This window comes from Polypterus senegalus, chromosome 10 (assembly GCF_016835505.1).
Source record: "Polypterus senegalus isolate Bchr_013 chromosome 10, ASM1683550v1, whole genome shotgun sequence".
NCBI lineage: Eukaryota > Metazoa > Chordata > Cladistia > Polypteriformes > Polypteridae > Polypterus > Polypterus senegalus.
This window is the reverse complement of record NC_053163.1, coordinates 161098998-161119539: the sequence shown is the minus strand read 5'-3', so window position 1 is coordinate 161119539 and position 20542 is coordinate 161098998. Positions and strand designations below refer to the sequence as shown.

Genomic DNA, 20542 nt, shown 5'->3' with positions numbered 1-20542 from the left:
TAGCGTGAGGACGACGGCGGCTGAAGTCTTGGGTGAGCTGGACAGACCTGGAAGGAGCTCTGCTTGGCTGGTTTGCCCCAATGACTGTTGCAGAAGTCTGTATCCCAACAGAGCAGGCATAAAGAAGTATGGAATTTTTAAGCTATTATATAATCTTTACAAATTATTACATAAGAAGTTGTGGTAATGAATTAAATAAAACATACGGAAAAGGGCTGAAGGTAACTAAAGGGTCAACTAAACTGCCTCATCTTAGAGGAGCCACCAAAGTAGTTACCAAGATTAGCATGAAGTAAAGGAGTAATGGACACCCCCTTAAGAAGCGAGGCTCAGCTCGTGAGGAGGCCTAAAGGCCCCGACTGTGAAGCAGAAAAACCTGTAGGATACTCTCGTTAACAAAGAGATGTTTAGAAGAATCGACATGAATACGGAGCTGCTGGCGCCTGTAGTCGACTGGCTAAGATGACAGCACTCTGCATATTAACAGTCAGATGACGTGATGTATGAGAAGGTAATGGCAATAGTCAAGTATAAAAGAGAATGAACTGTATTACTGACTGCTCACTCCACAGACCGAGACATTTTAAACCAACTATGGAAAAACCTCGTATTTCACATCTTTCAAGTTTTTGGCAAACTGAGAAAATGAGGCCGCCCCTATAATTAACAATTTCCAGATTACATTTTCCCTGAGCTTCACGTACACCATATTGTTTTTTTTTTTTTCCATGAATCAACACCACCTGTCATTTGACTTCTTTGAAAATCGAGGAAAGTTTTCTCCACAAGCGGAGTTTCTTGTGTTTTGCATTTTGAGTGCAAACGGCAAATAATTTACAGATCGTTACAATTCTGAGATGAATCCGGTGGCCGGCAGCATAACCATCACTTCAAGGCGGACATTTTCTCTTCTCATTTCTGCCGACGTGTGAACGTCCAGGGTAAGTGAACGGCTACGTCATACGCTTTTCCAGTCGTGTGGGCAGACATACGATATGAAGAGGCCGGTGCAGACGGTGTCAGTTTAAAAACGCCATTTGTAAATGAAAAAGTGGTAGAGTCGACACAGCCTTAGACAAACAGGTTTAACAAAATGAAAACTTGAAAGGCAACCGCCATTTTGGGGTGTAAACTCGTACCTCACTGACAGATCCAAAGGGAGAGACAGAGAAGAAAGCACAGCGACACGTCAATCCGGACTCCGTTTAGGTCTTCATTTCAAGCCTTTAATTGAAGCAGACATTGTTTTAGACAGAAGCACCGAAGTGAAACGGTGGGCAAAGCAAAAAAAAACAAAAACGAAAAAACAAAAAGAGACACAAGAACAACTCGTAGAAGTACAAAACTTTGCTTATTATGTTACAGAGAAGATCAAGATGCATGTCTCCCTGCATCAGGGCTTAAAAACACTTCACAACACCTGCTGCTAAGTTCTAGAACTGTCTCCCTGATGAACTAAGACCCCACATAGTGACATGTCCTAATATTGCACTCATCTCAGTAGAGGTGAAGGTACCTGCTGCATAGCAAACTCCCCTCAGAGGGTAAAAACAACAACAGGAAGGAAACTGGCGATCTGAAGGACGACATCAACACGAAGGGGAAACGGTGAGACTGGCTGTCCTCCTGCAAACACACGGTTTTTGGCTGGTGGGACACTGAGCCCTGGGTCGTTGCTCCCACCACCTTCCTTCACATCTACCACAGGCAGGACGTGATCCTTCCTACCCTCGCACGCCCAACATGAACCCCCCAATAATAATATTCTGGTAGCGACTACAGCTTAGTTTGCACAGTTGACTTAAAAATGAACTTCTTGTTAATGCAACACAGTTAGGGCGCCAAGGAAGGTGCCACTTCTCTAAGGTCTACACAGACAGGTTAAGCTCAAAGACCCCCAGTTAAGAAACTGGTTTCATAGTGAAAATGCTGATGGTGTGCATAATGGAACAAGCTGGGGGGGCGTATGAGGCTCCTCCAAAAGTGCAGAATCAAACCGAAACATTGAAAGGCCGAGGGGAAGACGTCGTGTGCTGCCTCTCCCCTCAGACCTGCCATTTTCCAAGGCCGCATTGAGACTCGGGGCCACAAAAAGACGTCAAAGTCACCCTTTAACTACGGTGACGACACCCTGTGAGCGAGTGGCATCTCTCAAGCAAGCGCCGCCCATCTACCGAGACTCTCATCTTCACCAAGAGGCTCAACTCGGCCAAATGCAAAACGATGGGACAAATACGTGCGCCAAGTGTTGAAGCGGAGTCCGAGTCGGTCGTCAGCCTCCCAGCAGAGCACAACAACTGCAATTAAACACAAAGGTGTGCGAAATAAACATCAAGCACCTGCATACGGGGTGGAGGCGACATGAGGAATCGGCTGCTGGATTACCGGTCGCACGAGGCCTTAATTAGAGACGAACGAGCGGAACAGAAAAACACGCAGGGTGTGTCAGGCTCATGAGATCAACCAACATGGCAGGCGAATTCACAAGAAGTTGCTTAACAACCAACCATTAGTAATAAAACAAAACAGCTTGGATTTCAGAGGATGTCTGCCCGTGTGAAAAACGAGATTGACCCGCCACGTCCTCACTCTGCTCACAATGCCCGATGGCCAAACCCTATACCACATTTCTTTTTTTTTTTACTGCAGTTAATCATTTTATTTATTTACTGAAGTGCAGGAAAGGGAAATGGCCTGACTTGTCTTTTTGGTGCAAGAAAAGGAAACACCTGCATCCATTTTAGTTTTCCTGTCTGGGGTGGCCGTTTGATGCAAGATTGATTGGTTAAGTCTGATTTTATTTAATTGTGAAAAAAATGGACCTGTGAGTGAAGGAAAAATAATAATAAATCACATAGATTTAAATCACGATGTGGTATTCCACAGTCGGAGACATCTTCCGCTATTTTTTTCTACATTAGTGCACTCTTCTTACCTTTCACACAGCCCAAATATCCAACTGTCACCCACTTGAGGAACAGACATAATTTGCTTTAAAAGAATTAAAAGTTCTCTTTCACTCTGGCTCTCTCGTCTCCCTAATAAATGGACAGGAAGAGAAGGCGTAGGTCGGTCCTCCTACCACCCTCTTCCTCGCGCGCTCCGCGTTCTCCCTCTCTCAAGAAAAGCTAGTGTCTCAGGCGTCCATCCGTTCAGAGCTCTGCGAAGGCTCATGATGGACTGTGTTGCTGCTGGTCAGGCAGGGCGCCGGTGGCTGCGTCTCTAAGGATCCAGTCTGGGGCCCGTTGTTCGAGTGCCGCGGGGTGCGGGCTTCTATCGGTGCAACCGGGCGGTACTGGCAGAGTCTGAGAGATGGCTTTTCCACAGTCCCCATCGCCCTCCGTTAGCTCCCGAGAGGATTCTGTTGGAGACGACGCAGCCTCGGAATGAGGGTGCGTGAGTTGTGAGGTGCTGAGGGACGGCAAGTCCACCGCCTCGGCTTCCTGTGCAGTAAGCAATGGACTGGACTGTCCAGCCCGGCTGTCATCTCCTGCCGAGTCCTCGCTGTGCACCAGCTGGTGCATCACCACACTCATGCTAGACATAGTATTAGAAGGGCCCCCCATGCTGGTCACAGCCGCCACTGGCTCAGGCTCAAGAACAGCTCCCTCTAGCTGTGGCGCAAACAGGGCCTCAGTGATGATGGCTGCAGTCTCAGCCCTCCAATCCAAGTCACTGTCTTGGACAGAGTTGCCAGCCGCTCCTCCGGCGCCTGGACTGACTAAACCATTAAGGTGTGGTGGGGTCTCTCTCAGAGGACGTGGCTGGCCATTCGAAGGCCCCCCCGTGCTGCCGTTCGTAGTGTTGTTATTCAGGTTATCCTGAAGGCTTGTCTGGTTGCCCTGTCCGGCCTGTTGGCTCTGAAGCAACATCTCCTGAATTCGAATCTGCTGCAGTATGGCAGGAAGTTCATAGTGGTGGAAGAAGTAAATCATCGAATGCTGCAGAAGAAAAGGAAGACAAAGAGAGTCGGTAAAAATAGCAAAGACACTTGACAGTGGGACCGCCACATCAATACAACTGACAAGAGTACATTCGTTTATAAAGAACAGCAAAGCAACCCCAGCACTCACGAGCAACTAGGGATTCACTGGCTGGTACTCGCGTCAGCCCGACGTCACTGCCAAGGTACTCACACTCTGCTTTTTACAAGAACTAGACTTTAAGGTTATCATTGTAATTAAAAACAAGAAAGGCTGCTGTACAAAATAGATTTTTTTTAACTGTGTTTTAAAAATGATGTCTTCAAGGTGGTGGCCATCATTAGAGATGCACTCTTCAAGACGATTTCTGAACGCTCGCATGACTCGTTCGGCCATTTCAAGGTCATTTTGTAGTGGTTGCCAAATTCTGCAATGGAGCACCAAACTGTAACATGTGTGTTCACTGTGCGGGGGTCTCTGAAAGTTCACGAGGGTTGGTTTCAGCCCGATAGCAAAAGTCTGGCTTTATTTATGCAACCATTCAAATGGATATGTGCCTGGTAGCTGCACAGGACAATGGCATCTCAATGAACGTTGGCGCACAAATCTCTACAGCTCTCCTAGTCTCTCTCAGCGAGTTCATGCACTACCATCATTTGTATGGATGGGAATGAAGGTCCTCGTGCAAAATCAAAGACGTGTTGGAAATGCCGAAGACAGAAGCGGGCTGAACGTCAAGGAGACTGCAAAATGGATGCCCTTACAGCTTGGATGCTTTCAGGCGTTCGTACAGTCCGAGGACGGCCTGGAGATTTTCTGTTCAATGTTGTACCCGTCTGTCTAAATTTAGCCACCCACTGAAGAATTGTTTTCTGATTTGGGACGTCACAGTGAGGAGGAATGCTGAAGTGCGTTCGGAAGGCGTGTTGCGAAGTGATGATGGGTTTTTTTGATCTTGAAGAACGCTTCAACAGTGAAAGCACAGTGCGCACCGGACCAGGGCATGTGGCCTGCCAGCTGAAACCTACCAGGGATCTCCTATCAAAGGACCACCATCCACTCGGCTGCCTCTACCTCCCGCAATGAACTTGAGAAACGGGGCACTTCATTTTGGCTCACCCTGTATTTTGGGCACAACTGGAAACCTTTGTATGAAAAAAAAAAAAATTAAACTCTCCCTCCTATTAGTTATGACACTCAAACTAATTGTCTCGAATTATTGACACACAAGTAAGGGAGAAGCATTTAACTACGACAGCAGTTAATCGTGACGGTGACCAGACAGGGAAGAATAAACACACAAAGGCTAGAAATGTGATTTGGGGAATTTAGTTCAGGTTGATATAATAATACAGTCGCAATGGGAAAATGTGGTCACCCAAGGACCCTACCCCAACAAAACAAAGGGTCACCAGGCAGTCCTACTCTACAAAACATACCATTTACTGGTGGATTTGGTACTCCTTAGGCCCTTTAGTGTCATCCCTGAGATAACTTGTCCACTGCTAGTTACACACACACACCAGTCGTCCGAGTTCCCCATCTCTGGTTAAATATGATTCAGGCACCGCCGCGAGTAGCAGCCTTTCCAGCAGCTCCGTGTATGACTTTATTTTTCTACCTTTTTCTCTATTTTACTGATCACTCCTATCACTTTCTTTTATGTGGACTCGTTCCCTGGACACTTTTTACTACTTGGACATGGATTTTTACATGCCGAGACTTGTCCATTCAAGTAGTCACTTTTCTTTTGTGAATTTCCCCTTGGGATTAATAAAGTATCCATTTATCTAACAGCAGTGAGTGATGGCGGAGGCAGACCTGTAAAAATGAAGTCTGTACACACAAGGATGTCGACAAATGAGAGGAGATTGTTCCGTCAGTCACATAATTTGGTTATCTGTAATTAAGACGCCTCAATCTCTCATCCAGATACTTTCAAAAAGTGTTCAAGACTCCCACTTCAGCTCAATGATTCAATAGTGTGCTCGAGGCTCTCAAAAGCCTTTTGTGAAGAAGGGTTTGCCGGCTCCCGCCTTCACAGCTGAACCGAATGGACTCCTCAGAATCAGGAGTCCATTACACCTTTGGGTATTTTTGAAGACCAAGATGAGGTTTCCCTGCAGCCTTTGCTACATGCAATTAAAAACTTCAATTCCCGTAGCCTGTCCTTCAGTCCCAGGATACACTTGGCTGCTCATCTTTTCACAGCTTCTAGTGCTGCCATGTCGTCTTAGCAGTGTGGTGAATAAAACTGCACATGGTGCTCCAGATGTGGCCTCACTAATGCCACCAACACTCTGAACATTCTTCCCCGTGTGTAGCACTTTGAACTTGTCTGCACCACCATCACCAGGCTGACTGACTGGTGTAACACTACATTTTACTATTATTATTTTTAACCTGATGATTTAATTAAATGTGACTTTCAGACCAAGCAGTGCTTTCCATATACTGACAACATGAACACTGGAGATACTGTAAGTGACTTAATGATTTATGTTCCAAATCTTTAGACATTGAGCCACAATGTCTGCACCCGGTCAGAGTATCATATGATATGATAAAATGTATACAGTTGAACCTCGGTTTGTGAGCATAATTCATTCTGGAAACGTGCTTGTAATCCAAAGCACTCATATATCAAAGCGAATTTGCCCATAAGAGATAATGGAAACTCAAGATAATTCATTTCACAACCCACAAATATTTATATAAAAATGATTGATACAATATCTTCACTCTACTTAATGGAATCCCTGCTACTTGTTGACTCACTGGAATCTTTGTCTTTTTTTGCAACTTTAACAAGGAACCTATCCAATGACAGTTTCTTTTGCCTAAACAGTCACTAGACTTGGACATAAAATTAAAAAAATGCTTTACGCACTGTCAGGTTTCTAAACTCTTTTGGAATTCCCCCCCAACGGGACAACACGCAGAAGAGCACCCCGAAGCAACCGCAGGCTCCCAGCGCTGTAGCAGTTGACACTGACACTTGATGAATATGTAAGGTCAGTCAGCCGCTCATGTTTCTTTCATTTAAGAAATCTTTCAAAACTAAGAAATGCTGAATTGGAGATGCTTGTTCATTCTGTTATTTCCTCACGGCTTGATTACTGTAATGCTCTCTTTACAGGTCTGAGCAAGTCCTCTCTGTCACGCCTTCAGTTAGTTCAAAATGCACCTGCCAGGCTCCTCACTCGTGCTGGCCGGGATGATCACATCACTCCCATTCTGCACACACTGCACTGGCTCCCAGTGTTTTATAGAATTCATTTTAAAGTTTTGGTACTTACTTTCAGAGCTTTGCATGGACAAGCTCCCGAGTACCTAAGCAGCCTGCTCCAATGCAATACAGCTTGCCGGACTCTAAGATCTGGTCAACAGGGTCTTCTCATTGTCTCACGCACTCGGCTAAAAACCCGTGGGGATCGTGCCTTTCAGTCTGTGGCACCAAAACTGTGGAGTAGCCTGCCTTGTGGTCTGCATGGAGTCGAGTCTGTCGATTCTTTTAAAAAACATTTCTTTTGAAGCAAGCTTTTAATCAGTGCTGAATAGTTCCAGTTTGTTTGTTTATTGTTTATGTTTTTGTTTCAGCTGTTTGTATTTGTTCTGTATTTGCTGTTCAGCACTCTGTGACCTTTTTTCTGTGAAGGGCGCTATATAAATAAACTACTACTAGCAGTTCACCACAAACGTGAATCAGAAAAGGTCACAATCACGCTGCCTGCCGATGGGTGATGCAGGGAACATTAGAAATGCAGGGCACAGCATTACTTAGCCACTAACCTGGTCACGACCCTGCCTGATTGCTGTGTCTCCGTATAGGAGAGCGGGAGATCCCACTACAATAAATAACCGTGCTGTTCCTGTTCCACGCTGAACAAAGCTGGTTTTGCTAAAGTACTGAGAGTCAGCCTCGTGTTTTGGGGTGAACGTCACAGCACACACACACACACATACATACATACACGTGGGTCACCATGTGGATGTTGACTCTACGAGTGAGGCACGCCGACTGAGACCGAGCATGGGAGACGATTACCCACAATCCCAATGTGACGCTCGGCAGACAAAGCGCAGATGTACTGCTCGTATTTCAAGACCTCACTCATTTATCAAGTTAAAATTTATTTAAAATGTTAGCTTGTCTTGCAAAACACTCGCAGACCAAGTTACTCGCAATCCATGGCTTCACTGTATTTAAAACCAACAATACTACTTCTGAAACCAGTTATTGTTCAGACACATTTATAACCCTGCCAGATCAGACAAGAACTTCTGCATGCATTTGTTTGGCCCTAACGCAGGAAGTGACTGGCCAGCTGGACGTGGGGGGCTGAAGTCTTTGTGTCAATCTACTTGTCACTGATTTCACAAGGCTGCTTTGTTATAATCCTGCGCAGACTTCTCAGAGGCATTGTTTTAGTTTCTATGAGCTCCAGTGTCAAAGACAGACACATTTTAAGGGCGGAGTGGTGGCTCTGAGGCTAAGGATCTGTGTTGGTATCCCGAAGGTTGCCGGTTCGAATCCCTGTCACTGCCAAAAGAGATCCTACTCTGCTGGGCCCTTGAGCAAGACCCTTAACCTTCAATTGCTCCAGGGGAGCTGTACAATGGCTGACCCTGCACTCTGACCCCAAGGGGTATACGAAAACTAACAAATTCCTAATACAAGAAATTGTATAAGGCGAAATAAAGAGCAAAAAAAAAAAATTTTTTTTTTTAGGAGTAATGGAATTCTTTTCCCCTGCAGGAGGGGAGCATGGGTTAGGATTCAAGTTATGCCCAACTAGGGGGGTTAGCTCTGCACTTACAACATCCCTTTGGACCGGGAGGCACATCAAGGATGCTGGACTAGTAGGCTAACAAAGAAGCTTACTCGCTCACTCGGCCTTCTCTCTTTTCCCTTTCAAGGAGTGGCCAACTCTTTCCGTGTCTCAGCTGCTCCATCCATGGGCCACGTCAGACCACATTGGACAGGAAACCAACTAACATTTTAAGACAGAGAGCCACCTAGTAGCCTATTTTCCAGGTTGTATTAATATTATTTTGCCAACACTCATTTGTACGCTGCTTACACTTGGGGCATATTATTGACAATGGATGAATAAATGTGTTACTTTCTCTCTTGCCTGCTCCAGTGCTCTTGTCTAATTGTTTGAGGAGACACATGTAAAAGAAAGCAGGAAGTACTTAACCTGTGTTAATTTGCATTATACTTGTGCCTTTATGCTGTAGGAAGATAAGTAAATAAAGTAAAACTAAAAAAAAGACGCTAACTTTGACAAGTACTATACATTTACAGCGGCTGTTACAGACGCAAATCAAATGTATGCTTTTATTCTATAATATTAACAATAAGAACAGCTCACTACTCAAAACGTTTATTTTGGGAGACGTTAAGACTCGAACCCAGAACCTTCTGAATTGGAGTCAGCAGCTCTAACCAGTATACTACCCGAGAAGTCAGGACAACCATCAACACTAACCAGATTTCTTTTTCTTCGGTTATAGTCTTAGAAAAAAGCGCATTTGTTCTGTTATACTTGTATCTTTTGTGAAAGTGTTTCTTTGCTATTTGGACTTCAGGATTTACACATTATACACTTCATGCCTACATTTTGTCAAATATTACTAAAACATGAAAAACGTTTCTGTTTTAACGATGTGTTTACTGTGCACAGATCGTTGTAGACACAGAACACACATGAAGTGCAAGTGTTCCAAATAAGGATATAGTATTTATAAAAAGTATCATTTTGCTTGACTTCTCACTCTATACAACTCTAAGCAACTGACATGCAGGTAAACAGACCTGAGCTGAGAAAACTATGTGCCGGAGGGGGATGTGATAGCAGGCTGCTTGCTGTTTGCTGCTTATCAACACATTTAAAGGACAAAAGATGCTGATGGAGAGGTGAGAAGCGTTTTAAGGTAGGACAGAGCTACACGTTTTTTCGTAGGCTCTGGTAATTCTAGTGTTAAGAATCACAAGTCTACATTACAAAGAGTCTAAAAGCGAAAGTCTATCACCTTAGGACCCTATAAAGACAAAACACTGGGTCACCAGGAAGGCCTACTCTATTTAGGGCTGAAAAACAAAAGTAACTCTACAAAAAATATGAATCAAAAGTTTAAAGACAGGCTGATGACCGGAGAAAACAACAAAATGTGCTCACCTGTATGAATAACCAGGAAGTGACGAGCGCCAAACTGCTGTATTGTCCATTGAATCGATAATGGTACGCGTAAAAAGCAAAATGATACAAATAGAAGAACCTGAAAGACAAAATAAACGAGTGAGACTGCTATTATGCTATAACTTATTAAGTTTATTACACAGAGAATTCACAACTGAATGGAGGATAAATGGGACATTACATGGAAAATCAGTGAATTAATTCAATGTAAGCCTATTTTAGTTTATTACAAGATATTTCAAAAATTCTTTCGTCTTGCATTGTTTTCCTGCATTGCATTAAAAGTTGCACAATTAGATCTGGACCACCCTCTATCTATATATCTATATCTATATCTATATCTATATCTATATCTATATCTATATATATATATATATTTATATATATATATACACATATATATATATACACATATATATATACACACACACACACATATATATACATGTACATATATACATACATACACACACACAGTGGAACCTATGTGGAGACATGCTCGCAGTCCAAAGCACTCGTATATCAAAGCAAATATCACCAAAAGAAATAATGGAAACTCGGATGATTCATTCCACACCCAAAACTATTCATATAGAAATGATTAATACAAAATATGAAGTAAAAATGCATAAAACAAATTAACCTGCACTTTACCTTTGAAATGAATCATGGCAGGAGTGAGAGAGTTTCTAAACTCTTTTGGAATTCCACCCAACGGGACGACAGGTGGAAAAGCGTCCTAAAGCAACCGCAGTCTCCAAACACTGTAGCAGTTCACCGTAAAAGGGAATCCGAAAAGATTGCGGACATGCTGTAAGCGCCTGCCGTTGATGGGTAGTACAGGAACATTACCAATGTGCAGGGCACAGTATTACTTGGCCCCGACCCTGCCTGACTGCTGTGTCTGTATATAGGAGAGTGGCAGATCCTGCTACAATAAATAACCGCGCTGTTCCTGTTTCAAGCTGAATAAAGCTGGTGTCGCTAAAGTACTGAGAGTCAGCTTTGTGTTTTGGGGTTCATAACAGGGACTCGCACGTTACAACACACACACGTGGTCACCATGCTATAGTAAACAGTATACGCTCGTATGGATATTGACTATATGAGCGAGGCACGCAAACTCAGATGGAGAACGGGAGATGATTACCCACAATCCTGCAGTGAGAGAGAGAAGAACCAATCAGCTCAGCTGTGATTACGTGGCACTTGAAAGACAAAGTGTAGACGTACTACTCGCATTGTAAGACATCGCTCATTTATCAAGTCAAAATATATTAAACATTTTAGCTCGTCTTGCCAAACACTTGCAAACCAAGTTACTCGCAATCCAAGGATCCACTGTATATATAATATATACATATAATATATACATTTACATGTATATACATATACCAAGTCACACGAACATGGGGGTGGGGGTTTGCAAAGGGTAGGGACGTAATCAGTGCGAGCGTATGACCCGCACGTACTGGGAATTTCTCGTTTGTGAGGAACAATTGCAAGCCACGGTCTCCATCACGAATGGGGTTCAATGGCTTACCTACGCCTCCCCACGCCGGGTAGACACACGTTGATCCATTCAGTGTAGCGCGCATGCAGTACTGGACATACAAGTGCATCACAGACCTGTTAATGCTCAATCTCACATGGCTGAAAGCCACTTGTCCCTCTAAGAATTTGGACGCCGACCGCTGTTGGGTCGTGTAACTATTTGGCAGGCGGGAGTCTCGTTTGTTTTCGGAAATAACCAGCCAAATCGCTCCACCAGCCATGCACCACCACCCACAGAATTGAGAAAGAACTATTAATCTGTCAATCCTCTCCGTGTCCGGGCTGGGTGAGGTTTCCTGTGTTGAGTCAAATGAAGCAAAAGGATTCACACCTGGTGGTGCCCTTCCGTCAATTCCTTTAAGTTTCAGCTTTGTAACCATACTCCCCCCTGAACCCAAAGACTTTGGTTACCCGGTTGGCTGCCCTGTTGCGGGGCCTGCATTGGTGAAGCAGGTGAGACGGTAATGAAACAGAGGCACAGGGCTTATTGGTTTTTAAAGACTGCTTCCTTCATTAGGTTTTAACCAATGCACGGAACGAACCAACACACAATCGTCCCGTCTTTGTACAGTTCAGATGCACCTGTGACTCACGTAGATTTTCATTGCTCTGTGCGGTTTTGGCTGCCTTTCTATATATAATCCACCAAGACACCCGACCACGGTGGGAGGGCGGTGTGTATAAAGTTCAGGAGCATCTAAGAAGACGCATGTTTGTCGCGGATGCAAATTGCTGTATGTAGCGTGTAAAACAGTTTGCTATGGTCACGCGGTCTTGCGTCGTAACCGAAAACTCGGTTTTTAAAGACTGCTCACTTCATTGTGTTCTAACCTCAGTTGTAAAGGAATGCTTTAAGGATCCCATTGGATACCCCTCGCAAACCGTTTCACATGCTGCATATGGCGATTCACCTCCGCGAGAAATATGCCTCTATGAACAGTCAACGTAGCTTGGCGGTGCATGACATGCACATGACATTAACCTGACCTGCACTGCATGTGGCCTCTACGACAGACGAATATAAATGACGCCATTTTTTCTGTGTTGTCGCGTCTGAGTTGGTGGGCGTGGTTCTGTGAGTCGTTGTCGTATCCAATGGTCTTGGAGTTGGTGGGCGTGGCTCCTTCCTGCGTGCGCCATAGGTGTCTCACTTGTCGGCGGCTTAGTGAATCCACGCCCCTTCCGGCGTGCTTTCCATGGTCGTCTTGCCTTAGTGAATTATATATATATATATAGATACATATACATATACATACACACACAGTATATAAAAAAATATAATAAAAGTCAATGTGTGTGTGTGTATGTATGTACAGTACAGGCCAAAAGTTTGGACACACCTTCTCATTCAATGTGTTTTCTTTATTTTCATGACCATTTACATTGGTAGATTCTCACTGAAGGCATCAAAACTATGAATGAGCGAACACATGTGGAGTTATGTACTTAACGAAAAAGGTGAAATAACTGAAAACATGTTTCATATTCTAGTTTCTTCAAAATAGCCTCTTTTTGCTGATTACTTTTTTACTCTGTCTTGGCATTCTCTCGAACACCTGTGAAGTGAAAACCATTTCAGGTGACTACCTGTGACTACCTGTTGAAGCTCATCGAGAGAATGCCAAGACAGAGTAAAAAAGTAATCAGCAAAAAGAGGCTATTTTGAAGAAACTAGAATATGAAACATGTTTTCAGTTATTTCACCTTTTTTCGTTAAGTACATAACTCCACATGTGTTCGTTCATTCATAGTTTTGATGCCTTCAGTGAGAATCTACCAATGTAAATGGTCATGAAAATAAAGAAAACACATTGAATGAGAAGGTGTGTCCAAACTTTTGGCCTGTACTGTATGTTCAAGCATCACCTCGAACGGCTGAAGAGATTTTCATGAAACTTGGTACATGTTTCTCATTGGTTTACTAAAAATATGGTAGGGTGAAATCAACCCTAACCCACCCCCTTCTGGGTAGGGTGGGGAGTGATCTTACAGTCTTGTATGCCACGTTATCATCCTGTTGACGCCGACACTCGGAACGACCACCGCTAAGTAAAATGTAGGTGACTGCCAGCATTCTTTATGTTTGAGCAGCACCACTCGCCTGACCGCCTGTTGCTTTTGAAATTACATCGAGTTGGCCAGTTCTGAGCATCAGCTGGATAATAACAAACATACAAGACTGCAAGACAAGCACATTAGTGAGTCTTCATTGTTTGTTATTTATATTTTTTAATTGTATTTTTCTCAAACAATTAAAAAAAACTTTTTTTTTTCTACTGGGTAATGCTGGGTATTTCTCCTAACCATTCATTCTAACTAGCTGAGAGAGTTATTTTGTTAAAGTGAGACCTTTTAATGGTGACACACATATATCCATGGAAGCCTGCTTTACAGAACTCGATTTATAATTTTAGTTTTTGCGCTTTTCAGCTGAGACTCAACAATCCATTACATTTTTTAAAATCAAAGCTTAAACCCTTACTGTCAGCATTCTCAATAATGTTGACATGAGATTTATCTGTTTGATTAGAGAGTGGGCCTAATCCATCAGTAATAAATAATAAATGAACCGTTCTGTCAGAGATAAAGAAAAAAAAGTGTTCAATTTCCACGCATTGTCTGCAAAGCTCAGGAACTTAACAACTTAGCACGGAATGCGTCGTCTTTTATAATAGCAGGTAATTTGGATCAGGGATAGCAGTGTCGAAACATCATTAAAAAAATCCCAGAAGAGGCCGATTTCCTTCAGAGTCGAATCACTCTGTGACAGCTAATTTTTGACAGTACTCAGGAGTAGCTCAGCACTAGAGAAGGGCCGGGATCTTACAGGCAGCATGGAATTCCACACCAGCTTGTTCATATTATAGTCACACAATGGCAGTGGCAAGAAGCCAGCAGGATACGATATTATCTGCAAGGCTTTGTGTTAGAAATATGCAAAGCTGCCTGACGTGGACATCTGCAAACATGGAGTCGCCATTTCAAGTTGAAGTTACGGCTGAAAGCAATTCACAACGTCAGCTACTTAAGTCCACATCTTGGTAATGCAGCTTTCAAAACAACATACACTATGATTGATCATTCAGCCTGCTTCAGATTAATGAATACAAATGACTTTTAGTCACATTATTAGACTTATACTGCAGACCAGGGGTCATGGAGTTTCACAGCAGCGGCAGGTTTTTGCTTTACACACATTTTGAATTAGAGCCCATTTATTTACTTCCACAGCAATATATTTATTAGAATACCGGCTTATTAGAACACTAGACGAAAACAGGCCATTCAGCCCAACAAAGCTCGCCAATCCTATACACTTATTTTTTCCAAGAAAACATTAAGTCGAGTTGTGAAAGTCCCTAACGTCTTACTGTCTACCACACTACTTTGTCAAATATTCCAAGTGCCTATTGTTCATTGTGTAAAGAAAAACTTCCTAATGTTTGTGCGAAATTTACCCTTCACGAGTTTCCAACTGTGCCCCCGTGTTCTTGAAGAACTCATTTTAAATAACAGTCTCGATCCACTGTACTAATGTCCTTCATAATCTTAAACACTTCAATCAGGTCACCTCTTAATCTTCTTTTGCTTAAACTGTAAAGGCTCAGCTCTTTTAAATCTTTCCTCATAAGTCACCCCCTGTAGCCCTGAACCAGCCTAGTCGCTCTTCTCTGGACCTTCTCTAGCACTGCCATATCCTTTTGTAGCCTGGAGATCAAAACTGCACACAGGACTCCAGAAGAAGCCTCAACAGTGTGTTATAGAGGTTGAGCAGACCCTCCTGTTACTTGTACTCCACACATCAAGGCGCTATATAACCTGACATTCTGTTAGTCTTCTTAATGGCTTCTGAATACTGTCCGGAAGTTGATAGCTTAGGAGTCCACTATGACTCCTAAATCCTTCTCATAAGGTGTACTCTCGATTTTCCTACCTACCATTGTGTATTCAAACCTAACATGTTTACTTCCTATGTGTAATTCTTTACATTTACTGACATTAAATTCATCTGCCACAAATCTGCCCAAGCCAGTCTGCTATCCAAGTCCTTCTGTGATGATATAACGGATTCCAAATTATCTGCTAATCCACTGATCTTGGTATCATCTGCAAATTTAATCAGCTTGTTCCTTATATTCCTATCTAAATCATTTCTAGATATTAACAATAGCAGCGGCCCCTGCACTGCCCCTGCTGGTCACCACTCTTAACATCGGCCAGTTCTGATGAGGTTCCTCACACCATCACCCTCTGCTTCCTGTGTCTGAGCCAATTCTGCACCCATCTAATAACATCACCCTTAACTGCCACTTCTTTTAGTTTGATGCCCACCCTCTCATGTGGCACCTTATCAAATGCTTTCTGAAAGTCCAGATTAATATCATAAGCTCCACTCTGCTCGTATCCTTTTGTTGCCTCTTCCTAGAATTCCAGCCTGTTAGTCAAACACGACCTCCCTCTTCTGAGCCCACGCTGACTGTCCTGTCCTGTCCTTGCCAGGTGTTGCTCAATCTTATCCTTAATAATTCCTTCCATTAATTTTCCTGTGATGCACGTTAAGCTTACTGGCCTACAGTTACTTGGATCTGCCCTGTGACCCTTTTTATATAATGGGATGATATTTGCCTTTTTCCAGTCCTTCAGAATCTCTCCAGTGCGCAGTGACTTCCTAAAAATATGTGTCAAGGGTTCATATCTGAACTCGCTAGCCTCCTTAAGAACTCGAGGGTAAATATCTGGGCCTGGTGATTTGTTTGATTTCATCTTATTTAATCTGAGCAGCACTTCTCCCTCTACAATTTCCAAATCCCTCAGTACCTCCTTAGTAGTCCCTGTTACCACTCTGAGGTTATCCACTGGCTCACTTGTAAACACCTCAGAAAACTGTAAGTTTAGGGCATCCGCTATTTCACTGTCTGTATCTTTTAATTCCCTTTTACTATTTTTAATACACTTGACCTCCTCCTTGTCTGTTCTTTTACTACTAAAATACTGACAGAATCTCTTGGGGTCTTCTTTCGCCTTATCTGCTCTATTCCTCTCCAACTGTCTTTCAGCCTCCCTGATATCCTTCTTAATGGTTGCTCTCATGTTCTCATATGCTCTACAATTCACTTTGCAGTCATTAGTCTTATTTTTTGGCTTAGTTTGAGTTAATTTGCTTGTTACAACTAGCAAGGAGGAAATAAGGACAGCTGTGAAGAGAATGAAGAATGGGGAGGCCGCTGGTCCAGATGACATACCTGTGGAAGGATGGAGGTGTTTAGGAGAGACGGCAGTGGAGTTTTTAATGGAATCTTGGAAAGTGAGGATGACTGAGGAGTGGAGAAGAAGTGTACTGGTGCCCGATTATTAACAATACAGGGGATATGCAGAGGTGTAGTAACTACAAGGGGATAAAATTAATGAGCCACAGCATGAAGTTATGAGAAAGAGTAGTGGAAGCTCGGTTAAGAAGTGAGGTGATGATTAGTGAACAGCAGGATGGTTTCTTGTCAGGAAAGAGCACCACAGATGAGATGTTTGCTCTGAGAATGTTGATGGAGAAGTAGGAGGCCAGAAGGAGTTGCACTGCGTCTTTGTGGACCTGGAGAAAGCAAATGACAGGGTGCCTCTAGAGGAGCTGTGGTATTGTATGAGGAAATCGGGAGTGACAGAGAAGTAAGAGTTGTACAGGATACGTATGAGGGAAGTGTGACAATGGTGAGGTCTGCGGTGGGAATGACAGAGGTGGGATTACATCAGGGATCGGCTCGGAGTTCCAACTGACTGCAGACACCCCAGTCAGCAGCATCCCTTCTGAAGACGATGTTCTCCTATCCATCACTGTCACCTGGTCACAGCTCAATGACGATGTTAACGGACAGATATTGTTAGGATCCATTTATGTTAATCAGTTTGGAACTGCTTTATTCTGCTGCAGGGTGTATTCCTTTTTTCCACACCTCATTTGAATAATATTTATTATTTTCTTATCCTAATGATGTTGGTGACCAAACTTTTATATTGCTAATGAAAAAAATGTTTAATAAAAATTGGTGATGTCAGAATTCTGCTAATTGCGAAATGAATACAAATTTCAATTTTCAAATTGTTTTGTCATGACATAAGATAAACCACTGCCTGTAAAACAAAGCTAACAATCCATTTAAATACACTGCTTTGTCGACATATCACAATCATATGACAGACGCCTTATTTTAATTGTATTCATGACAGACACATCTAAAATGTCTCAGATAATTGCACAGTGTCACACAAGCACAAAGATGTATCTACAGCTGTAAAACAATTACAGTGACATCACAGTAATGTCACTCAGAGGAATGGTAATATTCTTCTCTTATGCCTCCCTGCTTCAAATATTTTAGGACATACAAGTCCAGAGTGGACTGGGTGGTCTCATGGTCTGGAATCCCTACAGATTTTATTTTTTTCTCCCGCCGTCTGGAGTTTTTTTTTGTTTTTTCTGTCCCCCCTGGCCATCGGACCTTACTCTTATTCTATGTTAATTAATGTTTTCTTATTGTGTCTTTTATTTTTCTATTCTTTATTATGTAAAGCACTTTGAGCTACTGTTTGTATGAAATTGTGCTATAGAAATAAATGCTGTTGAAGTGTGCCTGTCCTCACAGAATTCCTTCGTAGAAGAAAAAGCAGCCACACTCCGTCCGCTGGAGGCCAGTGATTACAGATAGCAAAATTTGAAATTACGTGCAGGCTAATCGTTTGTCAATAATATTAACTTACAAGATGTACAGGACAAATAACTCCAGATTACCATACGGCAGCAAGAGTTTAAAAGAAAAAATATCAAAACGTTTCTGCAAACAGCAGCTCAGAGTTTCAGTGTGGATGGGTAAAAATGTACAGCTTGGAGAATGCAGTCTTACTGCACACTGATTGGTTCATTATGTGGCATGCAAAAGTTTAGGCCCCCGTGCTTAAAATGTCTGTTACTGTGAATAGTTAAGTGAGCAGAAGATCACCAAATGACAAAGGTAACGATGACACATTTCTTTGCAGCATTTTATACAAGATTAGTGTACTGTGTTTGTTTGGTACAATTGTACAGTGAAGAAAATCAAAGGAGCACCATGCAAACGTCTGGGCACCCCAGGATATTTGAAGTCTCAAATAAGTTTTCCCAAGGTGGTCCAAGACCATCATTGGCTTGTTAAGAGCTATGGCTTGTTGATAGTCATTGTTAGGAAACCCCTCGTGATGCAAATGTCAAAGCTGTAGAAATTCTCAAAAAACGTGGCCCAAAAATCAGCAGCCATGGGCTCCTCTAAGGAGCTGCTTAGCACTCGGAATTGATGGTTACAAAGCAGGAGAAGGCTACGAGAAGATAGCAAAGCGTTTTCAGGTTGCTGGATCCTCAGTTTATAGTGTTATTAAGAAATGGCAGTTAACAGAAATGGTTGAGGTCAACTCGAGGTCTAGAAGAACATTTTCGGAAAGAACTACTCGGTGGACTGCTAGAAAGGGAAACAATACCCCCGTTTGACTGCAGAAGACCTTCAGGAAGCTTTAGCAGACTCTGAAGTGGTGGTGCACCTTCATGGTAGGGTCTACAGAAGAAAACCTTCCCTGTGTCCTCGCCACAAAACTCAGCACTTGAAGTTTGAAAATGACTATCTAAACAAGCCTGATGCATTGTGGAATCAAGCCCTCTGGACTAATGAAGTCAAAATAGAACTTTGTGGCTATAATGTGTTTGGTGAAAAAAGGCAGCAGAATTCCAGGAAGAGAACATGTCTCCCAACTGTGAAGCATGGTGGTGGGGCGATCAGGCTTTGGGCTTGTAATGCAGCCAGTGGTAAAGGGAACATGTCATTAGTAGATGGAAGAATGGATTCAAGTAAATATCAGCAAATTCTGGAAGGAAACATCACACCATCTGTAAAATAAGTTGGATGGGTCGTACAACAAGATAATGACTCGAAAACAAACCTCCAAATCTACAATGGAGTACCTCAAGAGGCGCAAGTGGACGTTGTCACCATGGCCCCCTCAGTGCCCTGACCTAAAACATCATTGACAATCTATGGCGAAATCTCAAAACAGCAGCACATGCAAGACGGCCCAAGAATCCTGCAGAATTAGAAGCCTTATGGAAGGACGAATGGGTGGAAATAAACCCAGGTAACAACTGAAAGACTCCGAGCTGGCTACAAAAAGTGTTTACAAGCTGTGATACTCGCCAAAGGGGGCCTTAATAAGTGCTGACCATGTTGAGGGCCCAAACCTTTGCTTCAGGCCCTTTTCATTTTTTTTTTTTTGGCATTTTATATCTGTGAATGACAGAAATAAAAATGTACTCTTGCTTAAAACATTAAAGGACGTGTCATCTTTAACTTGTTTCCTTTTGGTGATCAGTTCATCTTTTTCTATGCATATTTTTAACCAAGAGTGCCCACAATTTTGCATGCCGCTGTAGTTATTACGTGGCCTGTCCCTGACTGAATTCTGCTTATTACTAAGTCACATTCCCTGACTGGTCATCTTTAACATAAGAAAGCCACATTTCAATATCTTTTAATGGCACTTATTGTGCTGCTCACCTGCATGCATCTACACTGAGTTTTGTGCAGTTTAAATGGCGCACACACGTGTGTGAAAGGCAAACAATTTACTGCTTGCTACAGTCCTGCAATAACATTTGTAGCTGGCATGTAGAGAATTCACTCAAGCGTCATATGCGCAAAGCATACAATTCTTCAACTCAAAATTACATATCGAGCACATCTGTCTCGCCTAGAACTCTCCAAAATGTTTCCAGGGCAAGATCCAACCTGTGAACGCTGCAATCAAGTCCCAGCCTCACTGGGTCACATGTTTTGGGCCTGCGCCAAA

The 20542-nt window shown here is 42.9% G+C and overlaps 1 protein-coding gene across 1 annotated transcript in view; it reads right to left on the bottom strand.

Moving 5' to 3' along the window:
- Window positions 1-713: 713 nt before the first annotated feature.
- tmem259 (transmembrane protein 259) overlaps window positions 714-20542 on the bottom strand; it is a 73817-nt gene continuing 53988 nt past the window's right edge. Inside the window, exons 10-11 of the mRNA XM_039767155.1 lie at window positions 10109-10208; window positions 714-3941 (exon numbers count right to left, since the gene is read on the bottom strand). Coding sequence (XP_039623089.1) covers window positions 3171-3941; window positions 10109-10208 — 871 coding nt within the window. The 3' untranslated portion in view covers window positions 714-3170. The remainder of the gene's footprint in view (window positions 3942-10108; window positions 10209-20542) is intronic.